Source organism: Lingula anatina, chromosome 2, assembly GCF_051362555.1.
Source record: "Lingula anatina isolate TDL-2025a chromosome 2, LinAna3.0, whole genome shotgun sequence".
Taxonomy (NCBI): domain Eukaryota; kingdom Metazoa; phylum Brachiopoda; class Lingulata; order Lingulida; family Lingulidae; genus Lingula; species Lingula anatina.
Window position 1 is genome coordinate 9,574,071 of NC_141768.1, and position 23,493 is coordinate 9,597,563.

Sequence of the window (23,493 nt, forward strand, 5' to 3'; positions counted from 1 at the left end):
AGTGTGCGCAGTTTGAAAAATTTAATTGAAGTCTCGCGAGAGACCATGCACGGTCCATTTGGCAAAAAATGCCGATTCTCATTCCACGATAGACACGAGAGGATATTTCGTATGGGCTTCTTTTACAGATATCGAAAATGTGTTCTTCTCACACTGGCAAGTCTATGGATATCAGGCGTGATATATTTTTTCTTTATATTATTGCCTGGGGAGAGCCATTGGACTGGACTGCAGCACAGGAACTCCCAGGCAAGTTGACCTAATTTTGATCAAAACAAACACACGTGTTGTCATAAATCACACTTGTCTTATCAAAATAGAGTCGTCTTCCATAATATTTATTATTATTATTATTCGGTAGAAAGGGATATGTGTTTTTATCTGATGACACAGGCCTTATTGTTTTATAACAGCATAAAATTATGAACGAATTTGACGAAAACTTTTAGTATAACAGGTGGCAGCATGCACGTCATTTTTCAGTGTTTCAGATGTTCTTGATTATAATAATAATTTGACCTTTAATTTCAAGAGAATTTGTTAAAAGTTTTCCAAATTATTTGTTTGATGCGTGATCATCAAAACCGATTTTCATTCAGAATGATTGAGAACGTATTCATATCTGTGACAAATTGATCCTTTTATTTTTTTCTGCAGGCCTTTCGAGAAGAAACATACCTGAAGGCAAAACATGCTGTGGATCCTTTCAGTAAACATTTCTTTAACATCAATGTCTGTGATAAGCTGCCTGGAGACAGAGTGATACCTGATACTAGAAATAAAAAGTATGTGTTTCTTCTGTTCTCCTATCAAGACTTTTTGGAACGCTGGTGGCTTTTTGAGCTTCCTCGTAATAGGAGATCAAAGTGTTAATTGTTTATTTATGCTGAATGAAAATTACTTAAAACCATTACAATGTAACATGTTATAGCAGACCATTCTAATATATATAATATTTATATACATTTGTAGCATAATTTATTTTTTAGATTAAAATCCATTGATTGTTTTTTTTTTAATACAGGTGCCAGACTTTGAATTATTCTAAAGATGTGCCACTAGTCAGTATTATAATCACATTTCACAATGAAGCCAGGTGTGCATTATTTAGAACAATCAAAAGGTAAGATAGTGAGGGTCTTTTTTCTTGTAAATGTTATATACTAATACAAGTCATGTTTTGATTTATGGTGAAATGTTTGTTTTTATCAAGTAGTAACAAGTAAACAGGAAATGTTTGTTTTTATCAAGTAATACTTTTTAGTTGTTAATTCTACTATTTAAAATTCTATATTTTTATTTTGATAAAGGGACAGTATATAAAGGATGTTAAATTTTTTTTGTATTTTGTTTGTTTCAGTGTTATTGATAGAACACCATCACATCTTATCAAAGAAATAATATTAGTTGATGATTTTAGTGAAAATGGTAAGAGACAGAAAACTTTTAAGTTACTCTGAAAAAGTGGACAGTTCTTTGTTATGTTTTTTACTCTACAAATTTTTAGAAATTTGGCCACCTTATTGATGTGGCAATAAAAGTAAGACACTATTTTGAAAAGTTACACAGGTAATGAAATAAAGAAAATTAAAGAAATAAAAATTTTTTTGACCAACTAAACATCTCAATTTTTTGTGCTTAGGTCTACTCTCACACTTACGAACTATCCACCCTATTTTCAATTTCACTGTGGAAGCTTTCAACACATATTGTTATATTTAAAAAAAGATGGATGTGATCAGATTTTTTCAGATTTAGTTAATGCACAAAGCACCACCTGTGCCTATGAAATGATTAATCTCATTTAGTGATAACAAACAGTGAATTCTGTCTTCTTGTTACCTGACAAGGCCAGGTTAGTACACAAACATGTTTTAGCAAACAGGGATACAGGATGTTGCAAAACACTTCTCATTTATTCATTCTATTGCAGTTCAAGATGGGCGAGAGCTTTTAAAGATTCCAAAGGTTGTGGTATTACGGAACACAGAAAGAGAAGGTGGGAGAAAACAAAAATATGGAGAAGCATTTTAGAAAATAGAATAAAATGATTTACTATCAAAATTAGTATGTTAATTAAAGATATTTTTTTCTGTTTTTAATCAAAATGAAAAAAAAAACATGAAACCTAAATTTCCATAAGTGTCTGAATAATGTTTTTGTTCTTTTAACAAAAAGCAGATAAGGCTCAACTTTGCCACTAACATCAACATTTGTTCCAGGTCTTATTCGCTCTCGTAATAAAGGTGCTGCCAATGCTACTGCTGAAGTTCTGGTTTTCCTGGACAGTCACTGTGAGGTCAATGACCAGTGGCTGGAGCCATTGCTGACCAGGATAAAACAGGTAATGGCAAAAATGACCAGCAGTCAGTAGTAAGTTGGGAATAGAACTAGTAATGTACCCATCGGAAATGTAGGTCTCTTTATTTAAGACAGCACCTTGAGTCTTGGAGTTAGATATATCAGTGACTAAAATGAACTCGGTGTTTCAGGGTTCATGATACCTCTTGAAGAGTGTGACTTATAAAATTAAAAAATGATAACACATGGTATTGATTTTATAAAGAAGTTATTGAAATGTGGAAATGTCTTTTGGATAGACTACATATGGTAGTTTTAACATGGACCTTCCTACGGTAGCATTTAAACTTTATTACATGTCTGATTATAAAATGCTGAATTAGAAAATAAGTTAAGACTAAAATAATAGATATGAAATTAGTCCATGAGTGTAACTACATAAGTACGTTAGTGTCTGTGACATTGAGTAATGTACTGCTGTTAAATGTCCTTCCAATGTTGATTTTTATGTATATATTGTCCATAGATTATGATTGCATGAAATAGTACTAATTGTCAAATTTTAAATTTAAGTACTTAATTATAACTCATAATTTTGTTGGTTGATGACTTTGCATTTTAATATTTATTTTAGAGTCCCTATAGTGTGGTAAGTCCAGTGATTGATGTGATCAGTTTTCAGACATTTGAGTACCAAGCATCATCGGATGAAGTTAGGGGAGGTGAGGAATCTCTCATGCTGAGTTCATATTATTACCTCTAGATTATGAAGAAAAAAATGAGAAAATATAGCTTTATAGTCTTGAAGCAAATTAGTTTCTGTTTCTTGAGAATATTTAGTGGATTTAAGATATACTACTTTTAGGCTTTGATTGGAGTCTGAACTTCAAGTGGGAAAACTTGTCAAGCAAAGAGAAACAATCCAGAAAAGATACTACACAGCACATTAAGTAAGTTTCACATATATGTATTTCATGTACAAAACCATTCACCTTTGTTTGTTAAAGAGTGTAACATCAGTAATGTCAGTCTAGATTTATAGGGTCTTTGATCATTAAGTAATTTTTTTTTTAACAAAAGAGTCTATACAATTTCAAAAATACATTTTCTAGGTTGAGTTGATTGATATGATTGTATTCAATCTAAAGAAATTTGAATCATTATAGATCCCCTGTTGTTGCTGGGGGAATATTTGCCATTAGAAGAGACTGGTTCAACAAGATAGGGCAATATGACCCAGATCTTGAAGTGTGGGGAGGAGAGAATTTTGGTGAGATTTTGATCTAAATATTATACTAGATTGTGTTTATACACATCAATATTGTTGATATTGCTATTACACATTTTACAGCATGACAGAAGATGAAAATTTTTGTATCTTTCTATTGTAAATGTAAACAAATTTTGGGGAAAAGAAAAAGTGCTAAGTGTTTGTCTGCACTGTTTAACATGTATCCTGAAGAGCATGGTATAGTGATTTAATTAGACTAGTCTTAACTGGATTGTGTATAATAAATAACAGTTTGTTGTTTTTGTTTCACAAGCAGCATGAACAGGTGAGTTTTATAAATATGCACAGCCACTATGAGTGATGGTGAAGGCGATCTAAATATCAAACATAATTGAAATTGGTGATTGGTATCCTGTTGACATATGTAGCTTTCATATATATTGCTTTTGACCAGGGTGGCTTATCCATTGTAAAATCAGTGTGTTTTAAACTGGGTAATAATACAAATCATAGTATGTTAATTTAGATGGTCTACTGGGTGTTTCAGTCACATATTTTGGAATAAATTGTATTTGCTGGGTGACATAACACTAAAATTTTAAAGCACATGTTATTAGCAGTGAACAAAAATGTTTTAACAAGTCTAGGCCCATTATTTCATCTTTGCTTTTTTTTGGTCACCTGCACATTATCTAAGTATATACAGAAATTAAGGTCTTCCATATTTTTCAAGATATTTGGGTTTTTATATTTATGCCCCAGAACCCTATATAGAACTGCACAACTTTGGCACTTGCATTTTCAGAATTTTTCATATAGTATTTAACATTATGCTAGCTGTTAAATTGGTTGATGCACATTAAACTTTGTGATTGTCTTAGCATTGTCTGTGATTTTTTATTTTTTGTTTTGTTTCCCAGTGGTTTGGTTTAAATTTGCATTTTTTGCAAAAACATTGTATTGTATATGCATAAAGACAATCCAAAGCAGTGACTGCTTACTCAAAATATCTACCCTTTTTATAATCTTTCAATAAATCAATAAATTGAAATATTCCAAAAATGAATGCTTCTATTGATTAATGTGCTTGTGTTCTAGCATTTTTTATTTTTTAATAAATTATTTATTGTTTATTACTTTTTGTTATTGAAAATGTGTTCAAATTGATATGTATGCATTTAAAAGTACTTTCTTATTGGAATCCGTTTTAATTCTGGTTTTCATTTATATTTTTTAATATATTTTTTTTAATTATTATTAAAATTATATTTCATTCATGGTTGCATTTTTGAAGTTCTGAACCTGATTTTTTTATGCACTGAATTTATCCTATGCATTAAGATAGTATGTTATATATCTCTGCAGTAATTCTGATCTCTGAGTGTTACTTTTAATAAACTCGAACAAATTTTAAACCAGGATTTCCATGTTTCACATATTTGTTCCAGAACTTTCATTCAAAGCCTGGTTGTGTGGAGGTCAGACGGAGATATTACCTTGCAGCAGAGTGGGGCATATCTTTAGAAAGGAACATCCTTTCAGTTTCCCTCAGAGTAGTGATGCTACATACTTGAGGTGGGGTTGGTCTGTCTGTGTGATTAAAAAAACAGGAGATTTCAAAACCTTCAGTATTTGTTAGAGAAGTTTATACATCTTTACTTTTATGCCATTCTCTGTTGTCTTTGCAATAATACCTTTCACATGACAGATTTTATAACAAAATTTTTATACATTTTCACAGCCTTCTTTATTTTTTCTGTCCATTTTTGTGAATTTAGTACTTTTATTATACATGTGCAAAAATTGACAATGATGAATGGTTATTGTCCATTTTTACAAGTATTTTATAAATGATGATGCAGAGAAATCAATTTTGTTATTTCTTTTTCTGTTAGGAATACTCGTAGAGTGGCAGAAGTATGGTTAGATGAATACAAAAGGTTTTATTATGAAGCTAGGCCAGAGGCCAAAAACATTGATATTGGAGAGTAAGTAGGATATGATTGATAGATTAAATAGAAACGGAAACTCTTTTTCATTGATTTTTCAAAAAAATGTCAGATATGCGTTTTATTGAAGGGAATATGATTAACTTTATGCTCTTTTTAAATGAAATTTTACTAACAAGTTTTTTTCTACTGCTCAGTATCTCAAGGAGAACAGAGTTGAGGAAAAGCCTTGGATGTCGGTCTTTCAAGTGGTTTATGGAAAAAGTGTATCCAGAATTAGAGTAAGTGTAATCACAGCTTCAGCTTAGCCAAATCCTACTCATACTATGCAACTGTATATGAGATACAAAATGCTGTTACCAATCTGTCTTTCAAAGTTACTCTAATGATCTGCTTTTGTATTCAAACACTATTGTTAACTGTTAAAACAAATTTGTATGAAGAAAAGATACTCATTATTTATTTTCTGAAGAATTCCAGCTCATGATGGTGTAGCCTATGGTCAGATATTACAGGGAGACATGTGCGTAGACTACTTGGACAAACAAGTTGTATTTAAACCTTGTAAAGAAAATGAACCATCTCAGGTAAGCCTGTTGTAAGTTTTAATTTACTTGAGTGTATCATGGCTCCATGTTGATTTTCAGCACAGTTATCTGCTGTTGTAGGTATTATTAGCATATTACCATTACATTAAGGTCTGACAGCAAAGTCATGAGTATTATAAGTTGACAGAATAAGACATAAAGAAAGCATTTTTATATCTATAACAAGAAATGGCATGTTTATTTTCATTTTTATTTTACAGAAAACCTAATATATATTTTTTTCCATAAAGACACTAAAACTTGACTACCAGTAGTTTTTTTTTTTTTTTTTTTTTTTTTTTTTTTTTTTTTTTTTTTTTTTTGTAATTGGCAATATGTAGGTTTTCAGTTTTAATTCAGTTTTGGTTTCATTTGAATTCTCAACTTTTGTCTTTAGGAGTGGACCATGAAAGAGAAAGGTGTAATTCGTAACAAAGAGAACCTGTGCTTAATGGCAGACATTGAGGACACAAATTCCTATGTGCTGTTAGCATATTGCAAGGATGACATAAACTTGGTAAGTTGCTCACATTTAAAGTAGCATGGTTTATTTTACATGGTTTGAACACGTGAAGCTAGGTTTTTTTTTTTTTTTTTTTTTTTTTTTTTTTTAAGTTCATATTTTTTTAGTTAAATTGTGTAGATTAAAGAATTTTTTTATCTTTTCTAGGTGTGGGAACGTCAGGACACTCAGCTGGTTCATCAGAAAAGTGGACTTTGCCTGGACAGCCACAAACCAGAGAAAGGACTGGTAATAGGGGAGTGTGAGCTTTCTGACACACAGAGTTGGACTTTCTCTTTTGAAAATAGATAATACATATTGAAAATCTTTAATGGGAGGATGAAGTCTTAACACAGAGACAACAATGCAATATTGTGGATTTTTTGATAGAGGAAGAGCTTCAGAATCTGTTGCATATTACTTTTTACAATCACAATATACTCAGATTGATATGTTTTACATATATTTATACTAATATTCTTTTCATAGGTAATTTGGACTTTGTGAAGTGTTTAAAACTATTCTATAATTTTTAATGTTTTTATCCTGTATGGCTTCTAATTGAGAATTTCAGACACTATTTATACAGAAGTTGCTGAAAGTGACATAAGACTTGTATCATTTTTCTTCAATTTCTTTGATATAAAGTTTACTCTTTTTGGTGCTTGCTTACATTACAGGACAGCTTCAGTAAATTAGAATTTTTTTTTTTCACATTTGGAGCCCCCCCCCTCCACACACCCAAAAGTTTAACATTGTTCAGTTATATTGGTTCAGTATAAATGTTTTTGTGGTGATTTTTACCAATGGGAACAAGTATTTTCAATTGTTTGTCATCGTTGTAATCTTCATTTTTATGTAAAAATGTTATCATATTGATGGGACCCCTATAGGATTTTTCAATAGCATATCTTGTATATGGGTTAAAATGTTAATTTTTAATGTGAGGAAATCATATATTTTGATATTAGGAGTATTTTGGATATTTACTAAAGGTAGAGTATTGCAATTTCATGACAAGAAGTATTACAAACAGATATTTACATGAAAGCAAACACTTATGAAAGAATATAATTTTTCATTTCAAAGCAGTTTCCGTCTGCATGTATAAACTTTGATACATGCATGTTTTTAGTTGTTTTTTTTCAGACAGAATAGATATATAACTCGGTATTGTAATGAATTTTGGGAAACAATGTACATCATATACATCTTACATAAATTTGTTTCTGTTTAAATATACCATGTTTTGTGGTCCAAACAATCACATGATAATTACAACCAAACATATACTAATCTTTTATAATTATCTAGTCAGTTTGAAGGGATCATTTCAAACAACTGTGTGAAAACTTGTTCTACTTATACCATTTCAATAAATGAAAAAAGAGACAATTGTGTTCTATTGCCATGCTTTTATTTCCACACCCCCTAGCTATTGTATATTTATATATATATATATACACCATCACTTGTAACTAGAGGAGAGTTCTTTTCACTCATATTTTAACAAATGGAATTAATTTACATGAAAATGTGGGTCAAGATGCACCCCCCCCCCCCCCCCCCCCCCCAAAGTGTCTCTGTTACAGTTCTTCAAGGAAACTGGCTTTACCTGGGTAAAAACCATTGGGGTCCAGGTTTCATCACTTAGTTATTTGGGCACAGTTTAAGCTTTCAAAGGTAACAATTCTGTTTCCACAAATAATTTTGAAACTTTTCATAAATATTTATCATTTCACATTAATCCATCTGGCCCATATTACCTGTATATAACAGAGAACTTATTCTGACAGTTCTTGTATCAAGCCAATTTTATACATACATTTTCATTTTAAATATAAAAGAATCCTTCCCAAAAAGAAAATTTTACATAATTCTCGGCAGTGGTACTGATGGTTTTACACTGTCCTTTGGAAATAAGGTGCTTCATGAAAAGTCCAGCTTTGAATATCTTGTCTCATGGCATTTCCTTCCCAAGAGCAGCCAACTACAAGCAAAAAAGAATACTCAATAATGCATTCCATGTTGCACCATATATATATATATATATTGTTTCTCCACTGCCTATGTATGCTCGGTAATAAGGCAAATGAAGCATGTAAAGTATTTTACAGATATAAATAGGGTGGCCTTGTTGATAAAGTGAAATCAATTTTTTGCTGAGATAAATATCTGCATGCACTTGTTCATTATCAGTTGTAACAAGCATATATAAAAACAACTTATAACAACAACAAAAATCTCTTACTTACAATATGTAACAAGCAATAATAAGCAACTTATTACAACAACAGAAAAGTCTTACTTGTCTAAGGAACTGTGAAGAGTTTAAAAGTTCTGTGCAGCCGTATGTTATCTTCTTGCCTGGGCTAGACTGTGTTTTTCCCTACAAGCAAATAACACATTTACACAAATGTAATTCATGTAGAGAAAAAGGGCTGAGATTAGTCTGTTTTAAACTTCAGAGTTGAACCTAAAAATTGCAACAGAGGACCCAAATTAAGTCTATTTAAAAAGCAGGGGTAGTTGTGCTAATTTTGTTACGTCATAGACAAAAATACCAGCGCTATAAATTATAAATAACTTTCTTTACTTACTTTGTAATAATCCACTAAATTCTGATATTCTATGTAATTTCCTCCTCCAACAATAAATACATATGCCTGTAAGGAACACGAAAAATATAAACAATACAAGAACCAGTGTGTGATATATGACAGCTCTGTTGATCTTATTATGTGAAAACAATTATTAATGGTCTCTTCATGTCAGTATAAGATTTTAAAAAGCATAAAAGAGTTATTTACATTTATCATGAAATATTATACTTGCCTCTTGGAATGGGGACTTGTTCCTTGGTACAGAGCTACAATGAATAAAAAAATTGGTCTATTGTATGATATATTATTTTCTGGCAATTGGTAACTGATTTGAATTTCAAGCATTATCATTATTCAGATTGTAGCTACAAAAAAAAAAAATAATAATTAATTAAAAATAATAAAAAAAAATAATAACTTATTGCCACAATACACATATGCTTACAAGGGTTCTGTACCTGGTGGTCCTCACTCACCTGTCAGTAGCTCTCAGCATTTTGGGATCAAAGTATCTGTAGTCATCTGTTTCCTGATAAGATTTCATCTCCATCAAAGCATCTGCTATTCTGGTTACAGGAAGTTTCTGTAAATAATAATAATAATAATAATAATAATAATAATAATAACCTTAAACTCTTAAAATGTAACATGTTTCAGCTGAATTCAAATATTTTATACTGTATAGTAAAAGACAGTGTGAAAATGAGCTTTCTGTGCAGTGTTTGCTAATTTCTGACAGTAAAATTTCACTGAAGAAACTTAGATGTTCATACTAGAAAGCACTTTGCTCAAAGTTCATGTTAGTGGTCAATTTCTCTCAATGTCAACCAAGCTTCTTATTGAAGTAAATAATGTAATATCATTCTTTCTGTTCTACATTCTAAATAAAGATTTATTGATACAAAAAAACAAAATCGTGATGGACAGATGCAAAAAATTCCAATCATTTTGTGACAAAACTTACATGTTTTTTGACGACCAAGTTCTTTACCCCTTCCATGGCAAAATTTGAGGCTTGTGACATAAGTTTGGAGAACATTCTACAAATGAATAATAAGAAATTCAATGTTGACCATTTTCTTCATCAGCAAAAATCATTGAATAGATCTCAACATTTATAGAAACCTGATGACCTAATGAGTGCTTGAGATCTGTCAGATCTTTTTACAATTTCTGACAAACTTAGGCAGATTTTTTTAGAACAATATTTTCATGTCTTTTAGAAACAATTATAAAATTCAAATTTCTCTACAATAAAAATTTCAGACCATCTTTATAGAAGTATCTTACCCTACTGTTGTTGTGCCACCACCACCATATTGACTTGGAGCTGCTGTCATCTTGGCATATGCTCTAAAAATCAGGAATGATAATAACTACCGGTGAGGAAAAATCCATGGTAATAAATGAACTTTAATTAAGGCTTTTCTTCAAAATAATGACATACAGAACCACCATAAGATCTACAAAATCCACATAAAATATAAAAACAGAAGTTTTCTTTTTTTACTTGAGCACTAACCTCCACCTCCTGATGTACTTGAGGGAATCTATCTCACAGTTTGCACCTTGCAAGGCAACAGCATACTGGTCTACCTCAGCCTAGATGAAATGCAATATACAAGGTGTAGAAAAAAGGTTAGATGGAACACACTTTAGGACATTTGCATCACCAGGAAAGGATAAAAAGTAAATGATCCCATCATGGTTTGCTAGACATATAATCTGGATCTAACAGTTTACCTTAAGCCATTTGTGACATTTATGATTTTTTTCTTTTGTTGCTTTCAAGATTATTTCCTCATTTTTTATCATAGCTAACACTTACATCAGTCATTGTAGGACCACATACTAAAGCGATGATAAACAGTCTCAACTTGTCTTCTGGGGTACCAGCTGAAAAAAACAATTTTTTAAATGTTATTTATTTCATTTTCATTTTCATTATTTATTTCTTTTTTATTTTATCTTAATCCATTTTTATGTGGGTGAGCGATACACACCTATGATAATTATTCATTAAAACAAACAAATGAAAACTAGAAAGTAATGGCATTTGACTTGACAAAGACCAAAACATTAGATTTGAGGTTTCACAAGCCTTCTATTGCAGCTTCACCTACTCTAAAAACATAAACATTAATAGTAGACAAAAACCTAAGAATAGCAATGAATCTCTTATTATTAGTTAGTGTCACAACACATAGCAGATTGAACCAAGGGGAAAAATTGTATACATACCCTCAGGATCTGTAATAATATCCATCAAGGATTTTTCCTTAAAGTAAAAAAAAAATACAAGATTTAACCAATCAAAAAGGTAACACTATTTTAAACAAAAATTCAGTACATTTCATGCAAAATATTAAGTGCAAGGTTCTCAAAAAAGATCCAATCCACATTTAATTTATTGTTAAAATAGCGGTTATATGAAAATAATATCCCAAAGAATCTTACCAAGGAAGCTTTGCTCATCATTTTCTCTTCTATTTCAAAGTAAGTGTCCAGTTTTCTGGCCTAATAAAAGCATTGTAATATGGATTACATACATAAAAAACAATGCCAAGTACAAAAACAAAACAGCAATTATCATCTCTATATATGCTACACCCCAGATGTCACAAATGATTAAACATATTTAATCCCATTGAAGTCAGTCACATGTTTTACAATACAGCAGGAGAAAAGATGCATAGCAGAACATAATGGATTATACAGGAGAAGTCATAATCAATTTATCCATATTTGCTGTAGCTTTTTTGAAAATAATGGATATTCAAACTTAAAGGTACACTCCCTGAGATTTACCAACCAAAATGAATTTCCCTGGGAAAATAAGCATTTTTCTTGTAATCAAGATTCATTTACTCATCCCTCTGTGCACTCGGATTCAACCTTTGATAAAGGTTATAAAGGTTGATTTTAGCTTCAAATGACTTGCCAGTCATAACAGCAATCATTTTCCTATAAGCCTCAATGGAAATATCAACAACAGGTATTCCCCAGAAAAAACATGCAAGGGGTGAAATCACTTTAAGGTGTATGTAAGGTTTTATTAGAAGCTGTGGATAGCAAAAATGAGCATTTTGGTGTTTTCAAACCCATGGAGTGTGTAACTTTAATGGCTTTTGGTCTTCAATATTACCTTAATTTGGTCCAGCAGAGCTGTTGCAATGTTCATATGCATGTCAATCAATCTTTTCTTCTCCAGCAACTCTGGTAGGGAACTACAAATATTAACAAGGTCAAATATATAGATGAAGCACATTTATCTCTTTTGAAGCATTTAAAAAAATTAATTGTTGTAATATCTCAAATCCATATATCTAGATCTCAAGAAATCAGGAGTTTCAGAGACAAAGCCGATCAGCTTTTTTACTTTTACATTTTCATATTATAAGAAAAGTGCATTGTGGATAGAATAATAAAAATTATTTTGGCGGAAATTTTGAATATGAAGAGGCACCAATGAGATCTGATCCACAGAGCAGAAAGTTCCATTTGCAAGCCCCATTAAGGGAATAGTTTTGTATATTGTCAGATCCCAATTTCTCAAATCCATACAAAAATGAAATGTAATCTTTTTGGAAGTTTGGAGTCTTACCTTACAGCAGAAGTGAGCTTTGCTGTGGTATCAGAAAGCATACTGATGGCAGCATCATCTTCACCTTCCAAACCCTGGAAAATTCAAACAATTTAATATGACTGACATTTCACAGAAATACCCCCCCCCCAAAAAAAAAAAAAATAAAATAAATAAATAAACAAATAAATAAATAAATAAATTAATTAATAAATTAATTAAATAAAACAACATCAAATAAAACCAAAACTGTCAAATGGTAGTTTTGCTCATGTTTTAACTCATCTGAAAATCTTAGTCAACTGTGTTGATTCAATAGTAAAAAACCAGAGCAGGGGGTAAGTGAGAGATGGCAGTGAATAGTAATGATTTCATAAACTGCTTTTTATAAATACTATCAAGAGGTCTTTAAAATAATAGTCACTATGATGACAATGCTTGTACACAAAATGTATAAACAACCAAAGTTCTGTGAAGTTTTTTGGAACTTACCATAACATGTTTTAATCTTTTGACTTCATCTTCTTGACTTCTATATGACTCAAGGGCTTCCTGAACTGCTTCTGCCACTGTCGGGAATGGACTGAAATTGGGGGTAAATAGCAAAATGTTCTCAGAAAAATTATGTACAATCACAAAGTAAAAACAAAGATTTAGCAATGATTGGAGAGAAAACTGTCATCAAGATAGAATTGCAAGAAGCATGCTACAATTTTTTTTTTTTTTGGCAGAGGGTCAAAATAAGACTGCAAGTTTTTAGATTATAAGTTATTTGTTTCTTTAAAACCATTGGTAGAGAAAAAAGCTACACACTTACCTTCCTTTCTGCTCATGCCAAAACTGATCTGTGGTATTCAAATCATAACTCTTCTTCTTTTTCTTTGGTCTAGCACTGTGTGCTGGGGATTTTTGCTCTACTGCTTCTTCAATTTCAACCCTGTTCAGTTTTAAGTCCTATTGCAAGCAAAACATCAGTATTAATGTATTTCAGTAACAAACATTTGCCAGAAAAGGTGTATGTATTACACAGAAACATGTAATTTTGCAACTTAGAACATTTTATCTCTAATGAGTGGATAGCCATTATCTAGAATCCTTCACGTGAAATCCCCTTGAAAAAATGCATAAATAATACAACAATGAGCAGATTTAATTATCTCAATGCCAATTCAATTAATTACTTGATTACAATTTACTTAATTTTAATTTGTCATAAATGTATCTTTCAAACAACCTAAGAGATACAGTTACAGTACATGTGCAGACATTCAAAGCCTTTGCTATGCAGATACATACCAGAACATCATGTGCTAAGGCTTGATATGTCCACGTGTGATGAAATGGTGTTGCCAAGTCCATATTTCTATCTAGCAGCACCAACAAAGGTCTTTGAAAACTGGAAACAAATAAGATTTCCAAGTTACAGTGAACTGACCTGACCCTCTCATAAATTTTTACCAATCAAGGCTCTGTAAGCAGAACTTAATACAATCTTTTTTTGGTACTGTGCTCAGTTAATTTGCATGCAAATTTTAATAAAATTTTTGTGCGCAAAAAGATTTGATTGCAGTAACAAAATACAAATTACAAATTATTTGTCAGAATAATGAACTAAAATTAAGCACCCCACTGATTGAAAAAATAATACCACCATTTTACATCATTTTTCTACATCCAACACCTACATTTTCATGAAAAAATACCATGCCTTTTTTAAAGAAAAAAATTTAGAGCCAGACTAACCGAGAAAGCTATTTCATGTGCCAACAAACACATGAATGCTTTTTTTATCCCTCCGATTTCAAAATCCTCTACAAGACACCAACATCAAATAGGTTTGCGAAGGCCTTGACAATCTTTTCAAAAAATTGTCATCATTCATTGCTAAATCTTTTCTGAACTGCATACAACACATATCCTTTCCTGTTCCTCTATTAAACATCACAGAACCCTTTCACAAAACACCAACCTTACCAATAACCCATACCGTTTAGTTACTCTGTATGGCAAAAATCAGAAATAATTCCCATGTCACTCACTTCAGTTTAAATGTAGAAATGAGAATGGGAACAATGAGCAAATATCACTTTTCTTTTGACTTTTCATTTGAAAAGCTTATATATCCTATCATGACATGACAGTTTTTCAAGTGATAAGTCAAAAAAATAAAATATGTGTCTATGTTGTCTAATGTAGTATTCTGATAAATTCAAAGTTTGAGCTGTATCTTATTTTCAAAGCTTTTTTTTTTCCATCTCACAGGAATAAAAAAAATTCTAAGATGGTTTGAAGTGTGCAATATGAAAAAGAAAAATGCTTACTGATAAACATGAAAATAATTTTCTAACCTGAATTGTCCACTCTGCATGCTGTCTGCTGTAAATAAACTATTACGAGCATCTCGTACATTTTCCCTCAATTTTTTATCCAGCTTTTCAGAAACCATTTCGGCAGCATTCCCTCTGGGGCAACGTATGATTGGCACCGTACCTTATTTGTCAAAAATCAATAATATTTTATATTATCAGATATCTATTGAACACATATTACTTCAACAAAAATTAAGTTTAGAAATATCTTTGAACATGATCTGTCCTTTTAAGATGGGGTTTCTTTTTTATTCCACTCTTTTTTTTTTTTTTTTCATTTCTGTGTAGATCAAAAATACAATTAAAAACTTCTTGATATAATGTTTTTGTACAGCTAACTGTAATATTAACATAGAATATCCTGTTAAATAGCAAATACTGTACTGCCCTTGTTATGAGAAACATTTCTTGAACATTCAAAATTCCACCTACCCAAAGTAACAAACACTGAGAACAGGCTGTCAACAATAGTGTCCATTGTTGCCTCCATCTCTGAGTCTTTTACATCACCCCTGTTGATGGCTAAAAAACAGAAGTAAATTTCAACTCTTGATAGGTGAAAACAAAAACTAACCTAAAATCAATTTCTAACATGGCATTCTGATACTTTTCTTTGGATATTTTCTTACTCTATTTTCATTATCAATTACGTATCAAATGGTTTCTATATCAGGGTCATGGAAGTTGATTTTAATGACTCAGAGATTAAAGTAAAAGGCAAAATTTTAACAGGTCTTTGACAATTGCCTAAGTTGATAGAAGTTTAACTCACCATAATATGAAATAGGCTCACTGTTTTGATATCTCAAAATGAACATGTCATCTTCTAAACTGATGAAATTTAAATACTGGTCAAACACCTGAAAATTAACCACATGGCTTCAATTTATCACTGAAAAGCCAGGTCTACTTATCAAGGGGTAACTTAAGGTTTCCCTCAAGTTTTAATTTAAATAACAAAAATCATGTGCATTATTTTATATATGCTATTATTCCAATACATACTGCCAAGAGCCTTTTTAGTTTCTTCTTTCCTTTCCTTTTTCAATTGAATTAACTGCTCAAGTCCCCAATTTTTTTTTTTTTGCACTACAAACCTTTGATACTTGTGTCACAGCATGTGTTTGAATGGCTGAAGTGGCTATATCTTCTAGTCTCTGCCTGGATATGGCAGAGATAAAGTTGAAGTAATAGGACTCATACATCTGACTTTGTAAATCCTGGAAGATACACACAGTGATGTTGTTACATTAAAAATAGCAAACACATCCTTTAAAATTAAGTATCTTTTAGCTTCAGTTCCCTTTAAAAATTGCAAGATGTGTTAAAGATGAATTCGTTATTTTGAAACAAATGTGTTTACAATGAACTGCAGAAAAATTATTCCACATGCATAGGCAACATGTCATGAAAATGTATAAAACTAATCAGTTTTCTTATCTGACATTCAAAATAAAAATCCAAAACCTCACCCGGCATATCCTCTGAACATTTTCCTCTGTAGGCATAACAAAATATATGGCTGGGACATCTGGTATGGGTTCTCGATCTGAGTGAAGAAGTCTAAAAAGAATTTGAGATTTTCTCTTTAGAATATTCACAATGAAAAACTACCTATGTAGGGATTCAGCTGAAAATTATATTTGTGCTGTAAAACATGAGTGATATTCTTCTTTTGATCTCTTACAGATCTGAGCTTTCACTAGAAAAGTATCTCAAGTAACCTTTGAAGAAACCTTTACTTCTGTCTATATTTTTAAGTTATTCTACATTTGTTTTGGAAAACTGCCTGTTTCACTAAGACAAACAACTACAAAATGTTATAAGAAGACTAATGCTCACAAATGAAGTGTAACTCCCAGGTCTCTCAATTCTTTAACAGTTAAAAGTGGAGAAATAATATCTTGTCCAAATCTGTCGTAGATTAGCACCTTCCACTGTGGCTCGCTGCTTGAAGCTTTTGATATTGGCATATTAAAGTTTAACATACGCTGCAGGGCAGCTGAAAAAAGGAAGAAAAAAATTACATCAGAAGTCAACAACACCAGCAATACCATTTTTAAGGGGGGGGGGGGGTGCGTCTTGAGTAGTGACGTTGATTTAGGTTTACTCCGTGAATAACCTCCGCATTAGAAAAGAATTTTCTTTGTGGTAAAACTTTTGTAAAGAAATACTGCAATTAGAGGTTGAACTACTTAATCCCTTACAATAAAATAGAAAAACTCTCCATCATTTTAAATAGTGTAAAGTTAACCAAGTCAGCTGTGTATTTCCTTCCACCTTACAAGCTGACACCGGTATGCTTTACATCACGAGGTGTGAGGTAGCTTATGAATATTCTGTGCTTTTTAAATATCTCTTTAAAATATATCTGCCTCTGAAATAAAGAAAGAGAAATCTATATGAGCAGGAAAACTAGTAAAATTTACCGGTCTGTTTTTCTCTCATGGAGGCCGCCATATTGGAAATTGACAACTTGGCATGATGTGGAAACGAGGCTAAAAGAAGGCGCGCTGTATCTGAACTGATGTAAATTGGCACATCGGGTAAGGCTTGAAATAACTATAACACAGAAGTTGATCACGACGACGTATATCCCTTGCTTAGCATTTGTAATGGAGATAATTCATGCAATTGACGATATAATGTAACGTCCAATTTTTATTTTTAGAACGATATTATAGGAGGACGTCCTTCAAAATGGCCTCCACGGCTGCTTCGTTCGTGACCGAAGTTCTGGCAACTGCTGGTATGTGTGCGCTAGCTGTGCTGCTGTCATTGATATATTTGTTGAGGAATTCACAGTATTTAAGTTTAAATTGCGATTTTCAGACCTTGATTAAATATCATAGATGAATTGATGTCTAACTACTAGCTTCATTATGTTGTTCCCTCTAAGCTGAATTATGTCACTGAAACACACGTTGTTAACATTATTTAAATCCCCTTAGGTGTTTGGTCTGTTTATGTAATATCTGTTTATGTAATATGTGAAGATGTATAGGTGTGTTAGGGACAAAAACATCTATATAATTTATGTGTTGCTGACTTTCTAAGTTTCATCCCTTACCACTCAATACATGGTCTTTTTTCTTCTAAAATAGAGCACAGGATTATAATGTTCTCCTGTATTGTTCAGACAAAGTGACACTGTCCCTTGATATTGTAGGGAGCCTTAAAAAAGAAGACATACCAACTACACAACTGAACCAGCTATCTGGTAAGATACGGGATGTTAAGACAGAAGTGTATGAAACCCTGCAGAAGAAACATGTTGATTTCTACCCAGTGCTTCACTCCACAGTGGAACTCGGTGAGCGTGTCAAATCACTGTCGGAGGAAATGGAGTCTATGACAGGCAGGATTGACAATGAGGTATAACTATTGGCAGTATATAATATGTTAATTTTTTTTTATTCTGTTAAATAATTTTTTAAAGTCTTGCACATCTGGTATTTTAGAATCTCATATCTGACAAAATATCAATAAAAGCTGTGTTAGTTTTCAAATAATTGACCTTTGCAGATAAAATGATTAACTTTAGACAAATTGGTAAATTTCTTTTATATCTATACTTATTTTTTTGATAATTTTGATAATTGTTTTCTGTGTTGTTTTCCAGATAAAGAACCAACTCAATATGTCAACCAATGAGTTTCAAGAGCTATCCACAAGACTGCAAGAAACCAACGGAATCCTGGAGATATTGGATAAACTGGTCACTATCCATGATGCTCTGCAGGCAGCAACCCAAGCCATAGAAAGTCAGCATTTTACAGTTGCTGCTCAGAATCTAGAATTGGTAAACAGAGAATTGGCAAGCTCAAGCCCACAATGGGAGAGAGACCTCAAGATATTTCAAGCACTACAGACAGAATATCGTGTCCAGAGAGAAAAACTGATATATACCTTAGGTGATGCCTGGTCAAAGCATGTTGTGTGGGTAGTTCCACAGAGTCAGGATGTCAAAGCTGGTCAAATGTCCATGGTTGAGCTAAGGTTCAGTCAAGCAGAAGTAAGTTCATCTGTAATGAAAGAAGTTATACAGGCAATGCACGAGCTGCATGTTTTGGAAACAAAACTGAAACCCTTCGGACAAAAATGCATGAGCCTTATCGTCAAGCCCATTGTTGAAGATGCAAGAACTGAGGTTCACATACAGAAGCACAGTTCTTTTAAATTCTTACAAGTTAACAGAATGGTGGGCTCTGGTTCAGGGGACAGACATGTTGCCACACCCAATGAGGCCTATGACAAGCTGGAAACAGTCTTCAAGTTTTTGAATGAAAATTTGCTAGGGGTCCAGATCCAGGTTCAGTCAGCAGAAAAACAGAACAAAAGACTGGTTGCAGAGGACTTGGGACAGTACATAGCAGATGACATACTGGATCATATTGTCAAAGAATGTCTGTCACACTCAATCCCCACCAGTAATAAAGACTTGGACAAATATAAAGGAGTCATTTCTGCCACAGAAGGTTTTCACAAAATGCTCGTTAAGTGTGCTTTTATCACTTCAAATAATTCCAAGCTGCTGGACTATGTGAAGAACATCAATGTGCTTTTTGCTAATAAGAAGTGCCAAGAAATTTTGGAGAAAGCGAGAAAACTGATGACCTCCGACATTCACAATGCCATACATGTGAGTATAAAATTGATTTACTGGGATTCATAGTTGGACATGTTAATCCAAAGTGTTCACTGATATTAAAATGTTGTTTCTTTAATATATTGTTAATGGATTTTTGTGGTCTTTTGCTGATTATTAGATTTAGATTAAGTACCAAAAATTTTATGTATTCTGAAATCAATTTTCAGAAAGTGTGATTTTAGAAGTTAAAGAAATTTCTTTATCAGGTTTGTTAAAAATTTGAAAGTAAATTCGATTTTTTTTATTGGGGGTGGGGGGGGGGGGGGGATATTTGTTTTTGCAGTTTGACTTTGCAGACAGATTATTCTAAAACCAAGAAAATGTTATCTGATGTTAACTTAAGGTCCCAAGTGAGGATGAAAGCACACCTAAACCAGAACATCAAGGAATAACAACACCCCAACAAGGACAGATAAATAGTGAAGATGGAATGGCTGCCCATAACCTGCTTAGTGCTAACACCTTCCAACTGCCTCCATGTCAGATTAGGTAAATACTAGTGAGCCATTTATTTCATAAAACTACCCACTACTTGCTGTGCCTAATCGGTATTAGTTACTCTACTAATAACCCTACGTAATATATAAGAAATAACACTGGTTTAACTTCTGTCTTTCTCCACTTGGATTCATCACATGAAGGTTTCTTCAGTAGATTTTCATATTGCTGTTTCACGGCATAATACAGTGAACGATGTCCCTGCAGAATCTCTTCAAATTGTCAACTTTTACATTTTGATACATTTTTATTTTGCAGTGTTTCAGTGAAGCAGTTGATGGGGATGGCATATGAGACATTACAGGAAGCCTGTACCAGTTCTCCCCAGTGCTGTATTCAACTGTTCTACTGTGTTCACAGTATGTTTGAGCTCTACTGCAGTGTAGTGCCTACCTACCACAAGGATAGTCTGGCAACACTGCCTCAACTCACAGGTGATTGCTTTAATGCTACCGTACTTCATTTAATATGGTTTTGAATTGTATAAATGTTTGTGCTTAATATGCAGTCAGATAAATTGGTAACTTAAGAAACAGGTAAGTAGAACTATTTGATAGCAAAATATCTTATGATTTTGGGTTTAATAATTTCTCTCTATAGTATATTTGTTTTTGACCTTTTTATGTGTCCGTTTTTAGTTATAAAAACCAATTCCATCTTATAAAAAGTCTTTATTTACTAGAGATTACTGATTATATGGCAATTTGTTTGCAAAATTAGTCAGTAATTTAAGATGCCTCAATTTATATGAGGCAATAAATGTGTTATCAACCATTTAATGCAATAGAAATGACAAGAAAAGGTCAAGTTTTTTTATTTATATATAAAATTGATTTCAAACTCAGAACTTGTACTACAGTAATGCTTCTGTATCTGTTTCAGCCCTTCACCACAACAACTGTATGTACATTGCTCACCACTTGATCACGTTGGGGCACCAGTTCAGAGACCGCTTGGCTGATCCACTCAACCAGGGCCTTGCCACCTTTGTAGATTTTGTGCCAAAGCTGAGAAGACTTGGCACTGAGTGCTTCTTGGCACAGATGAAGACTCAGAGACTCCAGCTGTTGGAATATTTGAAGGGAGCTAGGGGTATGTTGCTGAGGAGGTGGGGGGGGGGGGGGTAGTTATGATGGAAAAATATTTATGTCTGTGGTAATTAGTTCATGTTTTTTATGGTAGAATACTTTTCTCTCCAGTGATGGGAATTTTATATTTGATCCAAAGTTATACATTTTCATCTTATTATGATTATTTATATATGTGCATTGAATTTTATTTCACCTAGTTGAAAACTTTTTTGTTCATCTCCTAGTGTTATTTTCCTGTTACATGCTACATAAACAATGCAATTTTGGCATGATGTTATTATTATTATTATTATTTATTTATTTATTTATTTATTTATTTATTTATTTTGAAGGTTTTGTTGGTGTATCTGAAGATAAGAATTTCACAGATGGTGAGAGAGCCTTGAAGCAAGTTTTACACCAGTTGATGCTCCTGAGGAGAGTGTGGCTGGATGTCTTACCTGTCAGCACATTTAACAAAGCCATGGGTAAGTGTGTTTCATATCAGTGATGGACTCATAACTTTTTATCCAATGACTTTGGAAGTTTTTTTTTTTTTTTTTTTTTTTTTTTTATCTCCCTTTATTTTGTAAGTGCCTTGCCATCTGAAAGTTGACAGCACTTTGATTCAAAAAGATGTAGATCCTTCACATATCATTGTGTTACTTAGAGATGTTTACAAATTTGTTTGGGGAAAGGTTTAATGGGTAATAAAAAATAAATTCTGTGAAATGTTTGTGTTTTAAAACTTTTTATTCCCACAGGAACTCTGTTGAACTCTGTAGTAACAGAGCTCATAAGCTGTGTAACTTTACTAGAAGACATCTCTGCAGATGACGCCACGCAGCTCAGCAGTCTTCTGGGTATATTGCCAGAACGTGGCCCAGAGCTGTTTCTTCATGGACAGGACAAAGCTCAGGCACTGGCCGAAGTCCACAAGAATGTTGCTAAGTGGACCAAGTACAAGGAACTCTTGGTGCTACTGAATGCTGGACTTCAGGAGATTTCTGACCGCTGGGCAGATGGCAAGGGGCCTCTGAGCAGTGACTTCAGTGCCAATGAGGTCAAGCAGTTGGTTAGAGCACTGTTTCAGAACACTGAGAAGAGATCAGCTGTTTTAGCTAGAATTAAGTAAAAAATCACTACTCCACACAAAAAATATGAAATGTTTGATTAGGTCCACAAGACTGAGATGATGTTATAATACAGGGGCCATAAATCTATATAGTAGTAATACTCTTTAAGAAAAATATTGGTGTCAGTTATTTTTCTTTAAGTAAGAACGTATGTACTGCAAATCGTCATAACAGCCAGGATGATTAATACCCTCCTGTTAGGTTTTTACCACAAACGTTATGGCTAAAAATATTATTGATGATGCATATTTTATGCTCTAGGAAATGTTTATATATTTTAATGTTATTGGATATACTAACTGCTGTTTAGGATATTTGATGCTGAGGAAGCGTTCAAGAGATTAAGCCTATGTGACCATGGCATTTTCTCAATATCTACTAAATAAAAGGTCATCTATGAAAAAACGAATGAATTAATAAATATTTTACTTACACTGGACTTAATGTGAAAACGTCAGACCAAAAGTTGTAAGATCGACCCTGGCCAGGGTGGTGCGTTTTTGGTCGTAGTTTACTAGAGTATTTAACAGTTGAGTTAAGGTGATGCAGTTAAAATGCAAAACAAACTAATTTGTCAATAAAATTGTGAAAATTTCTTAATTAAGGGTTTTTCGACATTTATTCACATTTTTAAAGTACGTTTCCTAAACGGTAGGATTTTTGCCTGAAAAAAAATATTATTATGTTATTCTTTGTTAATCGTCAATATTTTTTTTCAAAGCCTGAATATTTTCCATATTGGCAACAAAGTATTTTAAAAGTTTTTCATTATGAATGGGAAGCGCGACTTATGACGTGTATTGAATATGTAAACCGACGCTAGGATGTAAAATAAAGTGAGCCTATTAACCGTTGGTAGAAATTTTACTTAAGAGCGATATTTGTCATTATTATCACTTTTCTTCGAGTTATGCTTAATTGAAAGGATATCTTGCGTGTTACTGGATAGTCGTTCGTAAATTTTCATACACACATTTTACCGTGTTGTAGGAGTAACTATTTACTGTGTTGGT

The 23,493-nt window shown here is 32.5% G+C and overlaps 3 protein-coding genes across 3 annotated transcripts; 2 read left to right on the forward strand and 1 right to left on the reverse strand.

Annotated features, from left to right (window-relative positions):
• Window positions 1-6: 6 nt before the first annotated feature.
• LOC106163295 (polypeptide N-acetylgalactosaminyltransferase 16-like) lies at window positions 7-8,133 on the forward strand. The gene is made up of 15 exons (XM_087005315.1): window positions 7-249; window positions 658-785; window positions 1,025-1,123; window positions 1,361-1,428; window positions 1,934-1,999; window positions 2,223-2,344; window positions 2,936-3,023; window positions 3,167-3,251; window positions 3,468-3,571; window positions 4,981-5,107; window positions 5,428-5,520; window positions 5,679-5,762; window positions 5,954-6,068; window positions 6,466-6,585; window positions 6,739-8,133. The coding sequence occupies exons 1-15, from the start codon at window positions 46-48 to the stop codon at window positions 6,880-6,882; spliced, it is 1,647 nt and encodes a 548-aa protein (XP_086861441.1). The 5' UTR covers window positions 7-45; the 3' UTR covers window positions 6,883-8,133.
• Window positions 7,966-17,665, reverse strand: LOC106163317 (sec1 family domain-containing protein 1). Its single transcript, XM_013540876.2, has 23 exons — window positions 17,555-17,665; window positions 16,968-17,127; window positions 16,598-16,688; window positions 16,223-16,345; window positions 15,898-15,985; window positions 15,558-15,647; window positions 15,105-15,246; window positions 14,053-14,152; window positions 13,574-13,710; window positions 13,249-13,339; window positions 12,778-12,851; window positions 12,319-12,400; window positions 11,631-11,690; window positions 11,415-11,451; window positions 11,002-11,069; window positions 10,696-10,775; window positions 10,464-10,526; window positions 10,138-10,213; window positions 9,650-9,756; window positions 9,406-9,439; window positions 9,171-9,236; window positions 8,879-8,959; window positions 7,966-8,560 (listed from the first exon to the last, which is right to left on the reverse strand). The coding sequence occupies exons 1-23, from the start codon at window positions 17,583-17,585 to the stop codon at window positions 8,531-8,533; spliced, it is 1,911 nt and encodes a 636-aa protein (XP_013396330.1). The 5' UTR covers window positions 17,586-17,665; the 3' UTR covers window positions 7,966-8,530.
• LOC106163316 (centromere/kinetochore protein zw10 homolog) lies at window positions 17,574-23,352 on the forward strand. The gene is made up of 9 exons (XM_087005314.1): window positions 17,574-17,671; window positions 17,797-17,874; window positions 18,295-18,500; window positions 18,748-19,767; window positions 20,120-20,265; window positions 20,533-20,708; window positions 21,157-21,366; window positions 21,698-21,832; window positions 22,109-23,352. The coding sequence occupies exons 2-9, from the start codon at window positions 17,826-17,828 to the stop codon at window positions 22,477-22,479; spliced, it is 2,313 nt and encodes a 770-aa protein (XP_086861440.1). The 5' UTR covers window positions 17,574-17,671; window positions 17,797-17,825; the 3' UTR covers window positions 22,480-23,352.
• Window positions 23,353-23,493: the final 141 nt, after the last annotated feature.